The 21,962-nt window shown below is 37.6% G+C and overlaps 1 protein-coding gene and 1 long non-coding RNA gene across 18 annotated transcripts in view; one reads left to right on the plus strand and one right to left on the minus strand.

Moving 5' to 3' along the window:
- Positions 1 to 21,962, minus strand: part of GRIP1 (glutamate receptor interacting protein 1) — a 310,240-nt gene that overhangs the window by 85,966 nt on the left and 202,312 nt on the right. For 11 of the 17 annotated variants that reach the window (XM_068190149.1, XM_068190147.1, XM_068190161.1 and 8 more), the window contains exon 2: positions 15,342 to 15,422. The exons of 3 other annotated variants lie outside the window; for them this stretch is intronic. In XM_068190149.1, coding sequence (XP_068046250.1) covers positions 15,342 to 15,422 — 81 coding nt within the window. Of the gene's footprint in view, positions 1 to 539; positions 674 to 1,672; positions 1,784 to 6,742; positions 6,871 to 15,341; positions 15,423 to 21,962 lie in introns of those variants that run through there. 3 more of the 17 variants (XM_068190156.1, XM_068190155.1, XM_068190157.1) reach the window with 3 other exon arrangements.
- On the plus strand, positions 6,938 to 8,708 carry LOC137473974 (uncharacterized). Its single transcript, XR_010999088.1, has 3 exons — positions 6,938 to 7,001; positions 7,450 to 7,521; positions 8,546 to 8,708. It is a non-coding gene; the product is annotated as an uncharacterized lncRNA (long non-coding RNA).

Raw genomic sequence — 21,962 nt, forward strand, 5'->3', positions numbered from 1 at the left:
CATTTGAGCTGTCATTTATTTTTCTTGACATACCTTGCACTGCCTCTCATGATTTACAGTTGCTATATAATGTAATATTTTAGTTAACACAAGACAGTGGTTTTCCTTTTTATGACACGGAGTTAGATCACTAGTGCCATGGCAAAACCAAAGCAGTAAGGATAAGAAAAGAACACAGTAATGGTGTCACTTCTTTTTAGAAAAAAACTATCGTTAATGTATTCAAATAGTGAGTAGTGAATTTTCAAATATTTGAAATCTGGAGGAATGGGACTGCATAACTTTTTGTAGTACATAGATTAAGGAAGAGATATTTAAGTTTTTAGGGGTCATATACGTAAATGATTGCAGAACGAATACACCTGAATCATATGCACACCCTGTCTTTCCACTTGGTAGTATTGAAGGAGACTCAGCATGACAAAAGGGTTTATCAAAGTCTCTGTGTAGAAGATTAGGCTATCCTTGAGAAAATGAGATATGGATGAGAAAAATGAGAAATATGGAAAATGCGAGTGAATGCTTCCCACACATTTTACCTTTTGTCCTTTGTGGTCAGTGACCGCTGATATCTTTACTGTTTGCTTACTCTTTACCTTTGTGGAAAACCCCAACCCAGAAATGCTGACCTCTGGAAGATGGTAGTTCAAAATCAGGCTGGATGAATGCATTGCTACGAATGGTTTAAAAAGTGATCTGTCAATGACTTATTCTTTTTGCATACTTCAATCTGATATAAAACTAAAGTTACAAGGATGGCTTAGGGGCAATTTAATATGCAACCCAACAAACAGGATGCACTGATTTTTACTAGGTTTCTATAGGGGAAAAAAAAGTGCCTGTGACAAAAAGATCACTAGCTTACTCAATATTCAAGATGAAGAAAAAATACAGTTAAAGCCAATGGAAAAGGAGGGTTAAAGAACTGCAAAAAAATCTACAGGTTTATATTAAAATTTACCAAATCACAGAAATAGTGACGACTTTAGATGTCAATAAGCATTTAAGATCCACAAGAATTTACCTCTCCTGTCAAGTCAGTGTGCCAACATAGGGGAAAAAAGGGGAAAAAAAAGAAAAGGAGTAATTCAGGCATTTCTGGGCTGCTAACCTGTGCTCTGGAACTCTCTAATCAATCTCTGTACTTATTCCCTGAAGTTTAATGTATGCATAATGAACTAATGGCAAAGAGGGATGAAGACAGATGCCTTCATTTGCATGAACTAGCTTATTAGATAGTCAAGCTTGCTGAACAAATCACTGCAGCAAAACAGTAAAATACCCAGCTGCAAGAATCTACCTACATGATTTCTTTTTTCATCTAAATTGTCACCATATCCTATTAAATTAGCACAGAGACGGAGATGGCATCGTATCTGCACATAGTGACATTGCACACACTAGCCTGTGAGACAATAGGAACATTTCAAATCTTCAAGTCACTTCAAGAAGGTGTTTGCAGGTTTTTGTAAAAATCTGAATTTGACATCAACATTAAGAGGCGTATATTATCCCAGAGCATCCTCATTATTATATATAGGAAGAAGACTTTCCTCTGTCAAACTTCAAAATATGACGTAATTTTCACAAAAAAAATTTTGGCTTTTTTTTTTCAACATTTACTCTTATTCACCAGAAACCTTGGGTGAAAAGGAACAAAGATTACACTTACCTTCCTCTCCAAAAACATTAAGACCTGCTAACTTATATTCTGGTTCACCTGCACTTCAAAAACACATCTTGTCTGTTGGGTCTATTGCAACGTCCTTCTTTCAGTGACCAAGAGGTTAAAACAGACATAAAAATGTTTATATGGATTGAAGAAATAGGTAAAATCTTCAAACAGACTGCAACAGATAAAGATTCAGCTGAATAGTATTACCGGAAGGCTTTAATGACATCTTTCATTCCAAGCACAGTGCAGTGTACAGAATCTCAACAAGGATGCCAAGGAGGAAACTGCTAAAACAACTCAAAGTATGCTTGTTGAAAATACTTCTTTTAAAGTAAGATTGTCTGTGAAAAAGAGCTGACTCTTAATAAAGGCTGTGCTTAAAACGAAGGAAACTGCAGCATGAGAGCACTAAGAGTTGCTGACTCCAAGCAAACAATTCACAAGATGTGTTTGTCTCTGTTTTTTTTCTCCTCTGCTTTTAAAGGATACGCTGCTAGCATTTTTAAAGAGAATATTTAAATTCTAAATTATTTTAAATGTACAAAAATCACTTAAGGAACTAAGCAGGCCTTTCTCAATACAGAGGCTTCAGCACAGAGATTTCCACTATCACTGAGAGTAAAATTTGCTAATCAGACCTAGAGAAAAAGTTATGGAATTTTTACATTTCATATGGTTCCAGGTTGGTATAAAACTTTGTTAAGTTACACAAACAAGTGCATTCTTGGTTTTTTTCCCTCTCCACATAATTTTTTTTCCTCTCCACATAAACCAATATGTGGTGTTTTTGAAATAAACAAACTTCTGCTCCCCGTGGTCTTACAAAATGTCTGTAAGAGAGTCCTTGCTCCAGATTTTCTTTCCCTTCTTTGTTTGTCCAAGGTTGTAACAGGTCAGCACATTCATAATATTTTCCTTAGTGAAGACCCAGAGCTTATGATGGAGACAGAGATAATTAGACTAACGTTAGCTGCTACAATCTTATAAGAATATTTGGTATGTATTTGAGTTTATAATGCTTAATTTTAAGTATATATGCATTAGAAAAATACAAGATGATGCCCTGACATCTTCTGATTCCCATGTTTTGACTACAGGTCAATGATATTTTTATAGGGTAGTAGATATATTAAAATTTGCAGTGGATCACCAAATAAAATGTTCTAGTCCCTACTCCAATTTTATACACAGAGAAAACTAGGACTATAAAAATATTCACAATTTGACAAAAATACTCCAATTTCCCCAATACCCTTAACTCAGGCCATGAAAAGCACATCTTACCATACATTATAATCATATCCAGCTATCATCCTCATTGGCTAGCACTTAAACTAGACTGACTTAAACAGCTTTCCTCTTATTTTCTGTGGTGTGTGATTAAGTAAGTCAAGCTTCGAGATTGGATAGATGTTCCCATCCACTATATGCTCTCTATTGCACCATTTGTTAGTGGCTAAGGAAAAAGCCCTTGGCTTTTAATGGCCTCATCAGTTATGCACCATCCTTATAATAACATTGCTTAAGTTCCTTACTAGGTATCTGGGTTTGTAGCTACAAGTTTGTAATGACTTTCAAATATATTTGCTACACTGTCAATTCCAGAAATAAATCTGAAATCTTTCTGAAAGAGAACACTTTTAGTCCCATGTGAATATGTTAAATACAAGTTTTTAGAAATTATTAACTGTACCATAGCGTTTTTATTCCTGACAGATTTGGTCCATTTTGTTGCAGTCTTGGCATAATGGTATGATTTCCCTGTACAACCTCTATGAATTTTTACTTCTCACTTTCCTCTACAGGAGAAATATTTTGGGGTTCAACAGTCACATTGTGTTATCAGGTATAATCACTCATAATTCGGCAGTGATATCTAAAATTCAGCTCTAACACGTCTCATTTTTCTATGACATTGTGTCTTTAGTATCTCAAAGGTCAATGCTCATTTTCTATATCTTTTATCCAACAAGTATTCAGGGTCACAGTGTCATCTAATACAGGAAGAAGGTCTTGGCAGAATCTTGTCTCACAGTTAACTATTAAGCTGGGCTCGTTTTGCTTCAATTAGCATTGAAAACTGACATTTGTTCCTGCTTGGATTGATATTCAGAGTGTCCTTCTACCAATGTTTTCTGTGAATAAGAGCAATGAAATCTCCTGACTGTGGCCTTGTTGCTATTCCCCCCTATTAAATTACTCCTTGTTTTGCTTTCTTGTACTCTTTTCAGGTTGGTAATAAGGGAGACTTTACTAAAGAGCCTTCCTTATGTGTTTATTCACATATCATCAGTGGATTTCCCAAACTACACAGACATAAAGTGAGACACATACCTGCAATTTGGACAAGGACAATAAATTAAAAAAAAAATTACTATCTGCATTCTCCTAGTCTGTATATCACCTACAAAGTTAAAAAAGTACCTTACTCTACCAATGTAAAAGAAGTGAATGGATGTGTGCACCTATAAATAAAAAACCCCAACAGGTGCCCAGTAAATTAATTACAAAATTAAATTTGCCAAAAAGTTATTTGGGAACCCTTGCAGGTGATCAAACCTCTCACTGGACAGGTTAATTAATATAAACCATGAATATATAAAGAAGACAGTTTAACACAGCAGTACTTAGTACACCTTTGTGTTAGTGGAGTAGTGACTGTCACTCAGATGCTTTTTCTCCTTCTTTTAACACAATTCCCCAAGATTATTAGTAAGAAAAGAGAGGACAGGAAAGTCATGAAAGAGTTTTCACAATAGTTAAAGAAAAATACCTGGGAGGAACGACCCCTGAAGCACAACTTGATTACTTTAACAAAGGGAAGATTAAATGGTGATTTCATAGTGAAGTGACTATAAAGGATGAGATGAATTTTGATGAAAAACAACTCTTTCTTACAAATGAGGTGAACCTGAACCTGCACATACTCAAACTAAAAATAAATGCAGTGAGTCTAACCACAAAAGGTTGTGATGGGCTTTGCATCACTGGCAACCATAAATAGATTGAATGCCCTTCTAAAATATAATTCAAATACCAGCTGAGATACAAATAAATTCCAGGAAGCTGTATGTTTAGTTCAGACAGTCACAAATACCTCTTTTGGCCCCATAAATTCATAATAAATACATCAAAACTCGAACAGACTTTGTTCTTACCATTGCACTTTTAAATAGCAAGGAAACAAAAGCTAGTTTGCACTGACGTTATAATACCTGATGTAATAAAAACTTCTGGTCTTTCAGATCCTGCACAAACCAAATCACTTCTTTTGTTCTGCACTATGAGGCATGCCATTAGATCCCTGTCTGCCCCATGTACCACGAATGTGATGTGAAAGACACACGAGCACCAGAATCTCTTTTTCTCTTTTGATTGTAAGAAATGAATAGAAAGCATGAAAATGCTATAAGGTAAACAAGCAAAGAAACCTTTTCTCCATCCTCCACACAAAATACTTTGAGCCTTTTTATACTGGCAAAATGGACATATAATTTTATAGCAACAAAAAAAAAAAAAAAAAAAAAATTTGTGTACAAATCAGGGTGTAGAGTGAGAATGAGCAGCTTTGATCCACTGATACAATTGAAAAGAAGAGGCAAACTACTATCCAGATCTGGGGTATCATATTTTGGTGTTATCTTAGTAGATGATATATTATTTCCTTACTATTTTCATGCCCTGATATGATAATCACTGAAGAAACTGAAAGAGATATTAAAAAAACCCTGAACAGATGGAAATCATGCATTAAGTCCTTTAAAGAGGTATTAGAAAATATATTAGGAACATTAAAAACATCAAGTTAATTATCTATAACTATAAGATAAAAAGATATTAAGTGCAAAAAGACTCAAACAGGCAAATTATTAAGAAATTATCCCAAACTTCTCAGAGGAGAAAACTTCCCAGACCTTAAAGGAACAGGTCCAGGTTTTGTTTGCTAGTCATATGCTTCTGTCTACAGATTTGTGAAACACAAGACTTTTGAAAGAAAGCAATGCCCTCCTGAGTCAGATCAACACTCCATCTAATCCTCCTCCATCTTGGAAAGCAAGAAAATGAGGTTGAGGGACAGCATGAGAGCCCATGTACTTAGCCCAGTCTGGTCCTGCCACAGTTCCTTGACGTCCAGTAGTGTCACGATAGAGACTACAATGCTTCTCAGTCTTTTTAATATTTATAGATGAAGCTCTTGGCAATTAACTTATCCAGTCTCTTCTGAATGCACTGACACAGTCTGTATACACAGATTTACTGCTTGGTCTTCCTCTCTAGAGATACTGGATCCCTGAGTATCTCAACATAATGATGCAGAAATCATTTTGCTGTTGAATACACATTTTTCCTCCAATACTGGACTGAAAGCAGTATAGAGAAGAATGTCTAAATAGATTTCAACTCAGAGAAAAATATATTGCCGGAAAAATTTGTAATACATTTCCTTACTTCTGAACAGACCGGGGAACCTGTGCATTCCCTGTGGGTCATCTTCTCAGGTACTATCTATTTTTCTGAAGATAGCCCCTCTTCTTGCCCCAAGAAAGCCCAGCTGTGCTATCCCACAAAAATGCAGTCATTTTTCAAGAGGACAATACTAAATTTTAGCTTCTCAGTCACCCAGAAGAACCTCTAGTAGGTGTAATGGGTTGCTGTATTCCACAAGGGACAGTCAGTCCAATTCCACAAAGTTTTACAACTTCTTGTAGACAGCAGTGACTTTTTGGATTGGTAAGTTTTATGTTCAGCCAGGAAGGGATCGCGATCAGTTACACAATCCCCAGGTTACAAATCTCCCTCTGCTTTGCACCTCCTTCCATGACCTTTTAGGAGCATACAGTTTTCCTCCCTCTTTCCAAGCTCACCCAGCTAGTCCAGTGTCTCTTTCAGAGACTGTCTTCATGCTCCTATTTCAAACATAGTCTTGACCATCTTTCTTTTTTTCCTTGTTTCCCTCTCCTCACATGTCCACTACACCATGCTTCCTCTTCTAACTGAAACCTTTAAAGGAGAATAAATTCTTTCAAAGACATCACCAACATTTTGATACAAATGAACAAAACCAACCATCACAAGGGCATCTTCCCTTTGAGGAGCTTAGACAGTATGCCAGAACTGTGCAGGAAAACAATTGTCCTGGAAGATGGGACCCCCAGCCTCAGGAGAGGCACTGATGCTTCCCAGCCTATCTTCAGTTTCCAGGCTCCACTGAAAAATCCTGTGCTATCACCGTGACTGGAAGGCAGGCGCTAGGGACTCGTATTTCAAACCAGCAAATGGCCAGAGGAGTACATGCACATGTACACACTGCAAGCACATTTGCTGAGTACAGAACAACTTGTTCAAAACTGCCCACCCCTGCCCCAAAATGTGTATGCAACAGCTAAACTGCTGAGACAGTTTTTTTAATGATGTTATAGATACTATATGGTGTATCGTCCTATACTACATATAGCTCAACTGATTTTTCTGGAAAAAATGCAGCTGCAATAAATTAATACATTTTACTTTGAAAGGCTAAAGGTAGGCAAAACTACATGCAATTAAATCCAAATACACATGAATGAAGGAGTTTGGTACCATCAGCAACAAAACCTGCTTCTGGCTGTGTGAACAGCGAAAATCATTTCAAGTCAGTTATATTTTCAGACCATGAATCAGTTGGGTATTTGAAAAAGTGCAGGTTCCTTGTGTACAGTATTGCCCTTAACGCATTTTCTCCTTCATGGTAAAAGGAATCAAATGAGATTGCTCTCTATTCTAATCCTTTTCAGTATTGAAAAACACCAGCATGTAGCAGACCTGTAAAGAATATGTATCAATAAATCATCAGCAATCTCAATCAGGTAAGAACTCAGTGACCCTTCCTAATTTCCTACAAGACACAAATTTCTTTTGTGTTTATCTGTGTATGAAACATGAATGACATATGAAGTCCTTCCAACAAAGTTATTTTGATGAAAAGGAGGAAGGACAAGAAAGAAATCTTCAGTAATAAACATGAGAAAGCAAATTCAGACATTTTCAATGTCAGTGGGAAGGAAAAGACATATAGCTCTGCAGCTGCTTCACAGACCATTTGGTAAACCTCCAGCAGGTTAAACAAACACACAGGGAAGCCTGTAAATGATACAGCAACTGTAGCCTCTCATCAAACATGAAAATCAGCAAATGACTTTGCAGATATAATAAACACCTCAAGTGCAGAAAAGCTTACTAGCCTGTGATCTGCATTTCACAGGTCAGAACGCTTGCTTCTGCTCAGAAATCACCCAAGATCGTAACCATAATAACTGTGACTGCAGAGGTTACAGCTAACGAATTTCTAAATGCTTAAAATCTCTTCAGTGGCATTTTGTGCTGATTTTTAAAAGTACTTAGAAAAGATGTCTATTAGAAAAATGCAAATTGAGGGAAAGAAGTGCTTTTGTAGACACATACTTGAATTTCCTAACCCAGCTTTTACTAATATACGTTTTATTTTCAAGTCTTCTGTAATGAATTCTTTTCTCACCATGAAACTATGAAAAAGGTTGAGGATGATTTTGACAGGTTTTCTCAGGCAAATCATGCTCTTACTCTGCAAAATCAGTTAGCCAATGAAGTCTATTTCACATTTTGATGGGGAATGAAGGATTAGGTAGCACAGTGCTGCATCTGTGACATCAGAGTGCTTCTGAAATCTGAGGGAAGCTGAAGTTAAAGGCAAGGCAGGTTTCTTTTGACAAGGATGGAAAAAGTGACTGAGGACTGCACAAGTCAGGCAACGTTGCTTGAGAAGGTGGCTCCACTATGGGAAATGATGCAAGGGGGCCTGCTGACGTTAGGAGCACTGCCAAAAAATAATGGGATTGTTTAAATCTTCTGCAGTTTTATTCAGCAGAAGAGCCTGAAGGAATTGGACCAAGTTAACTGTGGCATGATAACAGCTGCTTTTGAACACTCACTGTCCTGCCAATGCCGTATTAATCACCAAGGAAAACAAAACTGCCTCTGGAGCTGTATTTGCACACAGGCAAACGTGCACCCACAGGGATGCATCATCCGTCTGCCACATCCGTCAGTCACTGGGATCCTGGCTCAGATGTTAAAAGCAGAACTACTGGAATAACCTGGGAGGCATCTTCCCTCCTGAGCAGCGTCACTTAATGGAACTTAGATCCCAGGATCACTTCAGAAGTCTAATTTTTTTTTTTTTTTCAATCAATGTGGACTTTTTTTTTAAGAAACTCTTTTATCTCTCCATCTTACTTTCCAGGTTTCTCACTTTTTTTCTGAGACTTTCTTGCAACAGAAAATTAATGCGCTCCATCTATTCTGCTATTACAATATGCAGTACAGAACTCTTCCACAGCACACACAATCTTAAATTCAGCTAATGCAAGTCTATATTGGCAATTCAATGACATCATAACTGGATCACATGTTCTGGCTTTAATTTAGACTGGATCCTGGAATTACTGTATTTTTATATATATACACACACATATGCAGATATATATAAATTCAATTACTTTCTTATTTCTTCACAACTCTGCTTGCTTTCTGATAGTCATTTTCTGATAGCATTTTTATTTAAACAGACGTTTCCAGATGTTACAAAAGCCCAAGAATCATAGTGAAGGAAGAAGAAAGGTATTTAAAATTCTTCAGCTTCCACCTGACCTACATTTGAGTTCATCAGTTTTGGGCAGTAGACAAACCCCTCAGGAAAGCCAGATTTGATGCAGCTTGAGACAGAATACAAGCATTTGCTGCACAGCAGGCTGTGGGCCAGGGAAGGGAAAAAAAAAGGCATATCTCTGTATTTTTGTAAACAGCTCCTCTATGAGTTCAGAGCCAAGGACCAGATGAAAATTATCTTTCTGCCTTCTAATAACATTTACATTGTGTATTTAAATATTTCAGAGCCTGAAAATTCCCAGGATGTTAATTATTTGTTTTATTACAATAATTTAGTATTTCATAGCTTCTCTCAGGAATATTTTGTGTCCTAAGCAATTACTGAGGACACTACATCATACAGCAATTACTTTTTTAGTATCAGCTCCGAAAATATTATCTTTTCAAGGCATTTTAAGCTTCTTTGATTTGCATGTGTTCCCTTCTAACTAAGCAGTTCAAAATTCAGCCTACCCTAAAATTATGTTTGTTTAATATTTTATTTTTGCATTAAAATCCTGTTACCAAGCTCCCCACAAACAAGGCTGCAAAACATCTACTAACAACAATTCCAGATCTTGAGCCACTGCAGAGGATGTGCTCAGGGCTGTACATTCACTCTATTTTCCCTCCAGTTTGATGGCTACCCTTGTTTTTGAGATCAAACACTGGTCTGAAATACAAAACCTGTATTACAGCATGCTTCAAAGAATCAGGGAGTGTGGAAAGAAAGTGTAGTATTTACACATGTGCAAAGGAATTGAAAAATCTAGTCGCTTTAATTTCAGACTTTAAAGTCGTGACAATTTTCCTTCAGAGCACAGTGACCTATTTTAATGACTGACCTGTTAGTACCTCCCTGCAGCTGGCTACAAAACTTGCAAATGACAAATAAAAACACTGGTTAGAGGGAAAAAGAGGTTCCTGTTGGTGGAGAAGACCTCAAAAGAATGATTTATAACATCTAGTTTGGTCTTTTCCTGCTTGCCTCTGCAAAGGTTGGCATGTACTTTCACCATAAATGCAGATACCTTGCCTGTTCAGCAGATCCATTATCACTGTGGAATAGAAGGTGGCTGGAATGGCACTTGGGAAGGCTCCTGTGGGTCCCAGAGGCAGGCAGAGCTGGAGCACAAGGGTTCCATGGGAGGCAAAACAAGAGTGGCTTGGACAACATGGTGAGGACAAGACTTTAAGGGCCTTCTGCTAGGTGTGTTGAGCAAGGCAGAAGGCAAGCAGCTGGGTCATTCTTATGTTCCAGGCAACAGGAAGACTCCTCTCTTTGAGGAAACAGTTCCACTACTCTTTGTTATTTGGTGCCTGTTTCTTGAACAAGAATTTACTTTGGAAAGAGACAGCTCACAATTGCAATTGTCCTAAGCTAAAAAAAAAAAAAAATCTCTGAATTCACAGATGATTCAAATAGCTCTCCCAGTGTATAGTTCACACTACAGTTCTTCTGAGTCCTTGACTACTTCAGGCAACAAGACTTTACATAGTCAGAAGTTTGAGACAGTGCACATGTCTCTCAGTAGACAGAAGAGGGAAGAAGTATGGATTTGAATTTTTTTTTTTAATTTAATGCCAACTAGATTGAGCACAGATTCCGTTATCCCAAAGACACAAAACAAAAATGAAACACTGAGAAGCTGAAACATTTAACCTCAAAAAACTGTGGGTTTTTTTACTATTTTTTTTTTAGTAATAGTACGTTTTAAGACTCAATAAAAATATGGAGTAAAAGCAAAATGAAACTTTTGTTGCAGATTCCATGAAATATTTTAATCGGTCTTAAATTTATGGTGTCCTAGTCTCACTTCACAAAGCAATCATTTTTATTCTTATGTCGGGTCACTTCGTTCCCCTCCATGACCCCAGTTTTCAGTATGTGAATTGAAAACAAAGAAATAGATGTATAAAGTGAACAGTTTGCACATCATTACTGTTGACTGATTTAGCCATGTTGTTAAAACAGATAAGAGGGCATTTGATTTTAGTTTGGAAATCATGGGAACAGCTATTCAGCCTGTCTATATTCAGGACGGCACAGGAACACGCTTATCTTGAAGTAAATGTTAAGGTCTCCTTGACTTCAAAGTGCCTCTTGAACAGTGCCATCAGCTCTTGACATTGTACCAGTACCACAGGAATAGTTGATGTCCTTTTTAAAGCTCCTGAAGGAATAAGCAATCCCAGGAATTACACCTTTGGCTCACCTGCTACTGACCTAATACTTGCCCTTGGCTGGGCACTGCCTGGACCCTCAGCAAATGAGGAGACCTCAGTCCAGAACTCAAGGGAACTACGTCCATCTAAACCTAGGGATTCAAGAGGCTGGCTATCAAATACCCTTATTTTAAATTACAGTTGTTTTTAACTGCATCTATGATTGTGAGGGAAGGGTCTAACCCACGACTTCTGAAACACATTGTTTTCACTGATGTACTTAACACTAGTCCTGACCATTTTTTCAGTGGGGCACAATATACTCGCTCCCTTGGCTTCCGTAAGGACCGGGTAGCAATAAGAGTTCATTATATTCTGCTTGGCAGTCTAAATTTAAATATTTAGAGGGGAAACTCTGTTTGTTTCTGACTGCAAGCTGCTTCTCATGCTAGCATTACCTCAAGCCTTACTTTTAAGTTAAGAAATTCTGAGTGTGAAGCTAAGTAACACTTCAAACAGCCATGTATATATAACTGCAACTAAACACCTACACATATGCAAAATAAAGTCCATGTTTCAAACTGCATTATATAAATGCATATAATTTGAATTAACTATTATTTCAGCAATTCTGTAAATCCCCTTGAAAGGATCTATTGCTTGTTGATTTTGCACCATGTGAAGACATGGTAAATATGACATGTAGTTTCATCACATGAATAATGCATTCTGCATCTCAAATAAGCAGGCTCTGCTCCAGGGAGATGCTTAATCCATTCCTTCCTTCTGGGGATGAAAGAAATTAAACTCAGTGCACTGATCTCACAGTATGTGCTCATCTGACTTTAATTATAAAATGATTATTTCAACATTTTTTCCTGTAAAATAAACCAAGCCTGAGCTCCATGTAACCTCTACAGAATTACATTACTTCTCTGTGCACTCAGTCAGTGCTCATCAATACTGCTCTTTCCATACAGTTTCACATGGAAGGATAAAACCCACCTCTAGAGGTTTGCAGCTGGTATAGTAGTTTCAGGCCTCACAGCAACAAAAGCTTGCCTTTTTGATAGTTGCCAAGAGGATGGAGTAGTGAAATCCTTTAAGTGAATTCAAATGTCATGAGAAGGAACTTTCACCAGACACGGGGAGATGCCATGATCCCATTACCAAGCTGGAAGATTTACATCTCACATCCTGTGTATTTTTTTTCACAGACTGTTCAAACCTGTGCAAAACTCTGCATACAATCAATTATCTTGTTAAAACCCAAAAGTTTTCTCTTGGCTAATTCAATAGGCAGAGCATTCCTTGGGAATAGAACATCTGCTGTCCATGTCTTAGGAATGACAGAGCATCAAGTGGAATAGACAGCTGTACTGTCAAAGGTACTTCCATGCTTCAAGCTTGAAAAACTAGCAGTTAAGAAATGTGATGTGTTATCAGGCATACCATCTGGGGGGAGATAGAAATGAATGTTTCTCATACAGGATAAGATCTCCATGTGAGGATTACTGACAATAAATCCAGCTGACATGTTCCCATCCAGGTCCAGCAGAATTTACTGGGTTCACTGCACCACACCTTCTAATTCAAAAGCTATTTAGAGCTGACCTACATACTGTCAGAAGGGTGATCCTGCTCCCGAGCAAAAGCAGCTGTTCTGCTTCTGGTCTTGTACTAATTAATGTTACTAGTTAATAGAGAACTTCCTATTGCCAAATGAAGCTGGCTAGCTGGGATGCTAATCCGTAATGTGAATTAAATGCTCACACACAAGCGAGAATAGAAGCTATTTACAAGGTGCTATCTCACATACAAAACATGGTGACAAGTCATATAAATGTTTATAGGTTATTTTCAGAAACTTCAGTTGACTCCTAAATGTTAAAGTTGATTCTCAAAATAATGTTTAGTTTTGCAAAGCCTTTTATGTATATAAACCCATAACATCCATTGTGCTACAATGAGAATTTGCTAGGGCATGAAGAATTTTAATTATGATTTTTTAAAATATCCAACCAGCTCAATCTTATTTATCCTTTGAGGCTCCTAAGTTCTAGAGATGGAACAAGGCATTCAGATAAATGCCATCACTATATTAAAAGATGAAGAATATATATAAGCTTAGATCAGCTGTTTTCAGAACACCTGAAATACAACAAAGCACATCTCACCAAACACTTTTATTATCTCTCCAAATAAACTGACTTATGCAGAGCACAGAGTAAAAATTTATCTGCAATGCCCTCAAAAAATTCAGAATGTGCATCAAAATTGTAAAAAAAATCAAAATAAATGGTCATTAGTCATGATGACTGTTACTCAACACTTGAAATTCCTAATCCTATCAAATGCTCAGTACATTTTTATCCAGCTTTCTCTTTAAAGAACGCAAATGAAAATCATCAGGAGTTCTCAAAATGTCATGTGAAACCACAAACTTCAGTCTGTTCTCAGACCTTAGCTTAAGTGTTTTATAAATACAGTAACAACACTATAAATGATAGCTACTAAGATCACAGCAAAAAAAATCAAAAGGTTGAATACTTTCAAGGCCATAAATATTTTTGACCTATGAGCTACAGCATTACCTGAAAAGTACCCTATAGAGGTTTTCATTCACTCTGAAGAACAATGAATATCAATTTGTATTGACTTGGATAAAAAAGACCTGGTTGATGTTTGTATGATTAAAAATTTTCTTAGAAGAATAACTACACACTGGATGCTGTACTTTTGTCTTTTCACAATGGTTATGATCTTCATGATTCTACCATAAAAATAACAATTTTTAAATCACTACGATATTTTCAAGAATGAACATGAATGTTCATTATAAGCAATACTAAGAGAGAGAGCAGCTTACTCTCTCTCATGCATAGAAACATGCACATGAAGCATCCACAAAATGTGCTTTGGCTGTTCACTAAAGCTGTTCAGATGAAATCTGAGCCTAGCAGTGGCAAAGGTCTGAGCTCCATCCCCCATCCACAGACTCTCTGTGGGTTGTGTGTCTCTGTTCAATAATAAAGCCACTTAGCACAGGCACTATTAACCATTAGAAGGTGGGTGACATGACCTCACATCTTCTGATTTCTATTGCAATGCAGCTTCCCTTTGAGTCAGAGGTTACTGTGCTTGAGGTGAGAACGGCAACCTCAGTAATTCCACCTGAGTGCAACCTTTGTCAGCATTCATTTGTTTCCATTAAAAGGTCTCTAAAATATTACTTGAGGTGAAAATCCCTTTAGATTGCTGCATAATATGTATGTCAAACTTGTATGTGTATCAGACTTATCTGAAATAATTAAAAGAGACACAGGTTGAAAGATCACTCATTTTAACTAACTGTTGATCTAATGGTCCAGCTTTGTGCGATGCAATGAGACAAAAGACAAGGATGGACAAGTGATTCGGCATGTGGCAGAAAATCACATGAAGACAAGAACTCTGGCAGAGTGTTTCTCTGTTAGACTTGTGAGCCTGGCTGATGAGTAGTGGAAAATATGAGTCAATCTCCCTCTATTATCGAAACCAGGTATCAAAGAACATATTTCAGAGGGCCTGAAAATATATGAGCCTCTGATGAAGAGGTGGTTGTGCTCAGTATCTCAAATCTGCTGCAAAAGACAGAGATACAGGGATGTTCTTCACAGCAAAAGCTTGAGGCAACCTAACTGTGGAAACTTTTTACAGCTCTCTTGGAACTTTCCTTATAAAGCTGCTTGATAGCAACTTTAATACATTTGCTTTTTATAACTAGTTAAATTTTGATTAGTATTACCTTGCTGTTCAAAAACAAGTTAGGTGTTACAAAAAGCAAAGCAAGTCTTACCTGGAATACTCTGTCTCCTCACAGACAGTGCTCCATCAGGTGCCTTTGCCTGGTTTGCAGATTTTGTATAAGGACTCTCATCTAAACAGAAACAAGCAACACCTCCAGTTACTGTTAAATATAATGCTTAAACCAACATTTTTAAAAATCCAGATACTGCATGAACTAGCAGAGCAGATCACAAGAGTGAGCCAGATGAGGATGGGTATTTCTAAATGCTAATTCAATGCTCAATGTCATGTTTAGACTCGATGACAAAGGCTCTAGGAAATAGGAAAACTGAAAAGAATGTGCTAGAAGTCAAATTGGAGGCCTGATATACAAAGGCTTTTTCAGGTTTAACATACTGATAGAAATTGCCCTTTTTTCATGTTTAGAAGCTTCGTGTGTCAAAGACTCGAATGACAGAGGTACAATCCCTGTTCAGGAGTAAAAGGCTTCCAGAAGCTTTTGAATATTCTGGCTGGGAAGATGCACTCCTTTTCCTTTAGGATCTGTCAGTAGGTGATTCCTTTTCCTTTTTAACAACTGATTGGGGAAAACATCAGAAAGCTGCTGCCAAACAGGCCAGACACATTTGTGCCTCAAGAACAGCATTGTACCTGTCTGTGTCTAAATAGGAAGCTGTGTGGAACACCTACTGATCAACTTCAGTGCATAAAAGACCACTAATGGTGGGATGAGCAGATGAGTCGCCAATTAGAGGCACCACTAGGCAGAAAGGGAGTCACTTCTACATCCCTCTTAAGAGCAGAACGATGATAAGGAAAAAAATCAACTATATTGTAGCTTTGAAAAGGATAAGCTGTAAGTGCAGGAAAGAAATGTGAATGAAAGAGAAGAAATATGCATTTTATTATTTCAATAAAAAGAATAGAATCAGAAGAAATAAGGCCTCTGCCTTGCTCTCCCTTTAATTGAGTACTCAAAGACTTTGAAGTGTCACAAATCTTTCTGTTTGCATATTTTTCTTCAGATTGCAAATGACTGATGCATTTATAGTATGTGCATGAATACATGCTTAAATACTGATCAATGAGTAGAGGAATCAAAGACTACATTATCTGTTATAGCATTCTCAGATCAAACAGAACCATATAAACTTTTTCTGGAGGACCATCTTTTCAGCTGACATTCTTGACAGTATAATCCTTCTTTGCTGATTGCACTCTTTACATCTGGCGAGGTCTCAAAACTCCTTTAGAAACTTGCATCAAAGACAGCAGTCCATTTTTATACCAGTGAGATAAGGGTTTGGTCAGCATAATTTAATTTAAAATCAGGTCTCAAAGAAATGACTGAAATAACTGGTTATCCTTTAGAACCAGAACTTCTGTAATGAAGTCTGCTACTGTTAGGTAGTTGCAAAAGCAAAAAACTTAAATTAATTAAAAAGGGAAAAAATAAATTAATTAAATTATATTAATAATTAAATTATTTTAATAAATAAATTAATTAAAAGGGAAAAAAAGGGAAAATTTCCAGGCAAAATAATTTTTTAGAGCCATGAACCTTGATGAAAATACAGCAACTAGTGAGGAACACGTATTGGTAAAACAGCACAAGAGCCATTATAATTGCTTTTCCTACAGTAAAATGAACTGCAATTGTTTTAGGTCTACAATGTTACAAGCGGAAGAGTAACAGGCTTGCTTGTACTACACGCTAGTAAAAATGCCAAGAAAATAAAGCTGCCAGCTACAGGAAATAGAGAAGCATGGAAAAAATATTAACATGGATCTAGGTACGTAATTTAAGAAAAAGATATGTAAAGCCTTATCCTTCCATTTGAGGTAAGTCGATAAGCTAATATTATTGCATATGTAGAATATACACTCCCTCATTAAAGAAAAAAAATACAGTAAGACTGAACTAAAGCTTCTGAAAGAAGTAGCATTTATCTTTTTTTCTTTCACAGAAGAAGCACCACGGAGCTTGAACTCAAGGCTGAAGACAAAGGAACTGAACATGTGGCTTATATGTCCCATCCATTACTACTTAGTTGCAGTTGCTGAACATAATGGCAGATAGTGTGAGACACACATATTTTTCTGTTAAAAAGTGGGCAGGAAACATAATACAATTTCTTTATTACTGATGGATAGTAATGACTTCTGGGCCCTATTTGACTGTATGCTCTACCTAGGAAAAGTCTATCAATTTACAGAACAAAACAGTCCTCTCCAAGTCAGACTTCTTACATACAAATTATTGTCATCAGATTGAGGGAGAGAGAAAAAAGGAAAGAAGAATTTTTACAACTAGACCTTTTCTACTGTATCTTTGTCATGGACCAAATGAGTAAATCTTCTCCACTTTCATGCTGGAAGATGATTTTCCCAATATTGCACTGGACTAGGGGTACCTGTGGTTACTCTGAGTTCAGAACACAGGACAAGTCTGCAAATCTTTCTGGTTAACAACACCAATGAGGGGAGGGGACTGCACATTCAAATACTTACTAGGGAGCCTGAGCAAAAATGTTTTCTACATAATAACTGGCAGATGTGAAAGTAACTAAGACTGCACAGGTGAGTAAGCTATAGCATTTTAACTTAAGCCTTTTATAACTAAAAGCTTATATGGGTTCGGCACTTAGGCATGAAATTGCATTACATTTCTTAATCAGTTCACAGATTCTCATAGCAAAACAAAGGGCCAAAAAAGTTTCTTCATAAATTTCTGAAACCCTGTAAATGCAAAATATACCCTATTATTATTCGGAAAGATCAATGAGCCATTGGTGGACTGGTAAGCTGTTCTCAGAACTGGAAAGAATTTTCTTCCAGTGCCCTTTTAACAGTAAAATCAGACTGAAACATAACTAGAAATAGGTATGAAGGACTCCAAGAAGCAAAGGAAAACAAACACAACCAACTGTACAAAAAGTTCTTATTGAGTCTTACTGATATGCTTAACTGAGACAGGAAAGCAAAATAAAGATCAGACAGATGCAGACATGTCACCCTAAAGAAGCTAGAGAGACAAGGAAATCCTGAGAGCCCTGAAATGTCAGACACCATTCATGGTGCCCCAAATGAAAAAATCTGTTTGTACATACTAACAAAGTAGCATGAGCAGCCACAAGAATTTATCATCAAATTCAAATTTCTTGATGCCTTTATCCACTCTGTAGTTAGCAGGGAGGGTCTTAAAAATGCAAACATGTCTTATGACAGCAGTGCCTAGGGGGATTTGTAGGAGAGTTTTGTATTACCAGCAATGATAGACTTGGAGATGAAACTCAATTCAGCAAGCCAACACAGAAAAAGCAAAGGAGCAAAAGGATATGAAGCATTCCCCCTCCAAACAGGACATAATAACTGAGTATCAGGAAAAACTGTAATGTAATTTAAGACGCTACACATACAAAGTAGAGAGAGAAACAGGCTAGATTCAGAAATACAAAATCTCACCTGTTTACACCCCTAATAGTAGCATATCATCAGCAGGGAGCAAGCCACAGTCCATAAGGAACTCACAGGCCAAACTGCATGGCCCCAAAGCACAGAAATGCCTTCACCTGGACACACAGCTGCAAACCCTGCCACTCGGAGCACGGATTGCTCCACAGGTGGCCACATTCCCTACCAGCTTAGCTACAGCCATCCACTTGTGCAGCTGCTTTTGATACACCGCTGGCTTTTTTTCCTCTCATAACTCCCTCTGGCTAAAAAAATCAGACAGCTCAGAGTAAACAATTTCATCTAGTCAGTAGGTCATACAAATGTGCTGGCTATGCCAGCAGATCTCAGTGACTACAGGAAGCTAACCCTCTTACGGTGTTAAGAGGCAGGGGCCATTTCCACCAAATTCATACTTTGCATGTTTCTTACAGTTGTAAATGTGCAATACTGAAAGATGTACACTGTGTTAAGTCACTCCTTCTTGGCAGAACACAAGTGATAATCCCAGAGTTGACACCTTGCAGATTATTTGGGTTCTAAACCAGCAGAGCAAAATTTACCTTTTTGTCTTCTCCTTTTTACTTGTCCTCAAGAAACAGCCCTGAACACCAGTAACAGCAGCTTACACATCATCATGTCAAAGCCCTGCATACCATTAGAGACTACAAAGATAATGATCAAGTGGCTAGGCAAGTACTCCTACTGCTTACAGCTATAACTGTAGGTTTATTACCTTTTGCTTGTGTGGTAGATAAATAGTTTTTTTTGCACTTTCCTTCCTATTTTTAACCTGATGGCATCTCTATCCTCTAATTGAATTATTCATTCTTTGAGTTAGGAACCATGCTGTGACCCATTTATATCATTCTGCATTGCTCTTACTATACAGGTGTGGGGCATCTGTCCAAGACTAACAACTCTAAAGACTGTAAGAAAGAACAGTAATGTAACCCCAGAAAGATTATACATGAGACAATGTGTACAGATACGTAGCTGAAGTGCCTGGTACTGTGTCAGCAAAATGACCATATGCAATCATTAGATATTTGCTCTATTTAGTTTAATATCCTTTGAAGGATACCAACTGAGGGCACATAAGAGGGAATAAAAGGAAGGCCTAAAGATACTTCCTCAACAGTCAAGTCTAGACTTTGAATGTTTCAGGCAGTTTATGACCACTGAACCATTCAGGCTGTGAAAGCTATTGACACAAGAATGTTGTTTACAGATGTGCTAAAGGCCAAGGGCACTCCCTCCTTCAAGTCTTCAAAAGGGGTTAGAGGATATTTCCTTCACTGCTGCTACCACACATGCGCATGCGGTAACTGCTGAACCCAGTAGATGTGTCCAGATCCTGTGCAGCACCAGGTGGCCCCAGGAGGTGACCAGGCACAGCTACATCCTATTTCATACGAAGGGGAAGCTTCTTCCTACTCCACTGGGAACAGCTCCTGAACAACTCTGTGGCTGCCCCTCCTACATGGAGAGGAAATGTGAAGACGCTTCACTTGTTCTCAGCTCTATGTCAGCATTTGTACCTGCTTTTCTACTGCAAAACTTGCATTAGAGGGAGCAGGGAAATAATGTGGCATTAAATTTGCACATGAGGAATTTCAAACACAGGAATTTTCTAATATTTAGGAGCTTGAAAGCTGTACTAAATTTTTTCAACAGTAAATGTGAAAGTATTATGAGGGAGAACAGAGTTTCCATCTTTCAGTTCTTCATTTTCCATTATTTGATGGCTTTACTTATGTCTTACCACAGAACAAGCCATTCTTTGGCCAAGGAAAAACTGAATTGAAATAATTTTAGGGCTTAACCATGTAGGTCCCAAGTAGACTTCACAACCCAAACAAGTGAAATCTGAGGTGTTCTCAAATGTTTCCCACTGTGAAGAATCTCCAACCAGAGTCCCAAGACTCCTCAAAGAAGCACGTTACATTTTCAGCTGGCTAACCTCCAGCAGTCTCAGTGTACAGGAGTAAGATCAACTACATGTGTTGCTGTTTGCACCGTCTGGGACAGCATGCACCTCAGACAAACAGAGAATCACATATCTCTACAGACACAGAGACTGGCAACACCACAAATTGCCAAGAGGATTGGTTGCAACTGAGAGAACATCCCTAAGATTAGTTCCTCAAAAATTAAAAGCGCCGGAGTCCCAGTTGTGACTTCACGCATTCCTAGATCTGTAATATTCCATCCACTGCAATTCATTGTTTCTTAACTTTATAAAGAAGAGCATTTTTCACTAAAAACAACAAATTTTTATGAATCCTGCCAGTACAGCACAAAATACAATAGGTTCTCATACTTCCTATATCTGAAACTTCCCTTGAATTTTATCTTTAAATGGCATAAAGCTCAGTGTTATCTAAACACCTATTTTCTTTGCACAGTATCATACCAGTGATGGTAAATCCCGAGCTACAGCATTCTTCATTATCTCTGATGCTTGCAGCTAGAGGCTTTTACAGATAAAAATAAACATGTATCCACTGATGCCTGAGGTTTATAGAAGCTCTGAAGCTGTGGAAGGCCTACAGAGAGTCTTGGTGGAACTTTTAAGATCATTCCTGCAGCAACTGACTCTCTTCTAAACTCAGACCTTTTTTCAAAGATCTTCCCTTCTGTGAGAAAGCTGAAACACTGTTTGGAGCAGGTACTTGAAGCCCAGTCTCACATTCACAGAGAGTACCCAAGCTCCCAGCTACACAATCATTTAGTCTTGCTAGCTCACTCTGACAAAAGTAACGAAAAAATATCTCAGAGAATGTACTTTTCCTGGGAAAGCAGATTATTTTTGTAAGGTTTCCTTTTAAATAATGCAAAGTCTAGAGAAAAATTAACATCCTGGAACATTCATAGTTACTACAATGTCACTACAGCTGTGTCAGAGCATAACGACTATAAACTGCTGAAAAAGAGACAAAATTATCTTAGCCTTTTTCACCAGATGTATAATGTACAGATTTTGAATGTATATGATTCAGGAAACAACAGAATGTCAACAATTTGCTTTGCCCATATGCTAACCCTTTCAGATGTGCCACGGGAGCGCCAACCATGAAATAAAGCATTAATTTCTCCTACTGGTACAGAGGAATAATAACTTTTCAAGTTCATTTTAGAGCTGTGGCTTCAGTCACTTCCAATGAGACTTGATTTTTGAAATGGCAGTGCTGCTCTTCAAAGTAGTGCTTAGATA

Source organism: Anomalospiza imberbis, chromosome 5, assembly GCF_031753505.1.
Source record: "Anomalospiza imberbis isolate Cuckoo-Finch-1a 21T00152 chromosome 5, ASM3175350v1, whole genome shotgun sequence".
NCBI classification, from domain to species: domain Eukaryota; kingdom Metazoa; phylum Chordata; class Aves; order Passeriformes; family Viduidae; genus Anomalospiza; species Anomalospiza imberbis.